Genomic DNA, 1326 nt, shown 5'->3' with positions numbered 1-1326 from the left:
CTATCCACCTCTACTAGCTTTCCTGTGCTTAGTATCCTGGCCCTGGTAGAGGTGCAGAGTGCGGCGTAGGGCTCTCTTCACCTCTTGATTGCGCAAACAGTAAATGATAGGGTTAAGCAATGGTACAATGACAGCATAGAGTACAGAAACTAGCTTGTTGGTGTCAAAAGCTGAGAGTGCCTTTGGCCGGGCATAGATGAAGATACTGGCTGCATAGAAGATGATCACAACAGTAAGGTGAGAGGCACAGGTGGAAAAGGCTTTATGGCGCCCAGCAGCTGAAGGAATGCGCACTACAGCACCAGTGATGGCCATGTAGGAGGCCCCAGTGACAGAGAGTGGCCCCAGCAGGATAAAAATGGCCAGAACAAAGTCTGTAAGCTCTGCTGTTGACATGTCAGTGCATGAAAGATTGAGCAATGGGGAGACATCACAGAAAAAGTGATTGATGATGTTGGGTCCACAGTAGGAGAGGCGAGAAATGAGAAAAACTTTGACCATGGAGATGCCAAAGCCTCCAGTCCAGGAGCCAGTTGCTAGCTGCACACACAGCCGGCCACTGACAATGACACCATAGCGGAGAGGATGACAGATGGCCACATAACGATCATAGGCCATAACAGCAAGAAGGACACACTCAGTGCAGCCCAGTCCCAGGAAAAAGTAGAGCTGTGTCATGCAGCCCTCAAAGGAGATTAGCTGTCCATGGCTCTGTTCTGACCCAACAAAGCCAGCTAACATCTTTGGAATAGTGACAGTAACATACCATATCTCCAAGAAGGACATATTCGCCAGAAAAAAGTACATGGGTTTGTGAAGGGTGGGGTGGCTCCTAATTGCCATAATGATGAGGGCATTTTCAGTCAGCACCAACACATAGGCTAGCAGAGAAAGGGCAAATAAAAGTGCCCGCAGTGGTGCAGGAGCTGGGAAGCCCAGCAACACAAACTCACTTACCCTTCCACTCTGGTTGCTCTGCTCCATGGTGTCAGTCTTACCCACTGCTTTTTAGGAGAGAGAACAGAGGATCTTCAGGAGGCAACAGCAAGAACCCAGCTTTTCTCTTGGTGGGTTTATATTGACAGAATGTATGGAATACATGTAATTCATCACTGAACTGAAGCCATCACTTTCTTCTGTAATATGGAAATGAGCTAAGACAAAAGTGAACAAAAAGTAAATTGCTTCATTTGGGGATAGGATAAGAGTCTGTTATGGCCCTTGGAGAAGCATATACTGATAAATACTTGTAAAAGTGATACTAGTCCCTGAAAAATATAGATCAAAACCAAATATACGAAGAGAGTCTAGGTTGCCCTATAGTGA

The 1326-nt window shown here is 46.5% G+C and overlaps 1 protein-coding gene across 1 annotated transcript; it reads right to left on the bottom strand.

The window, feature by feature from the left end:
- Positions 1-984, bottom strand: LOC121475920 (olfactory receptor 226). Its single transcript, XM_041729589.1, has one exon. The coding sequence runs from the start codon at positions 982-984 to the stop codon at positions 1-3; it is 984 nt and encodes a 327-aa protein (XP_041585523.1).
- Positions 985-1326: the final 342 nt, after the last annotated feature.

This window comes from Vulpes lagopus, chromosome 15, assembly GCF_018345385.1.
Source record: "Vulpes lagopus strain Blue_001 chromosome 15, ASM1834538v1, whole genome shotgun sequence".
Classification (NCBI taxonomy): Eukaryota; Metazoa; Chordata; class Mammalia; order Carnivora; family Canidae; genus Vulpes; species Vulpes lagopus.
This window is presented reverse-complemented; position numbering and strand designations above follow the sequence as displayed.

Bases quoted from the DNA above. Each gene is read 5' to 3' on its own strand.
- LOC121475920 (XM_041729589.1), bottom strand. From the start codon at position 984: ATGGAGCAGAGCAACCAGAGTGGAAGGGTAAGTGAGTTTGTGTTGCTG.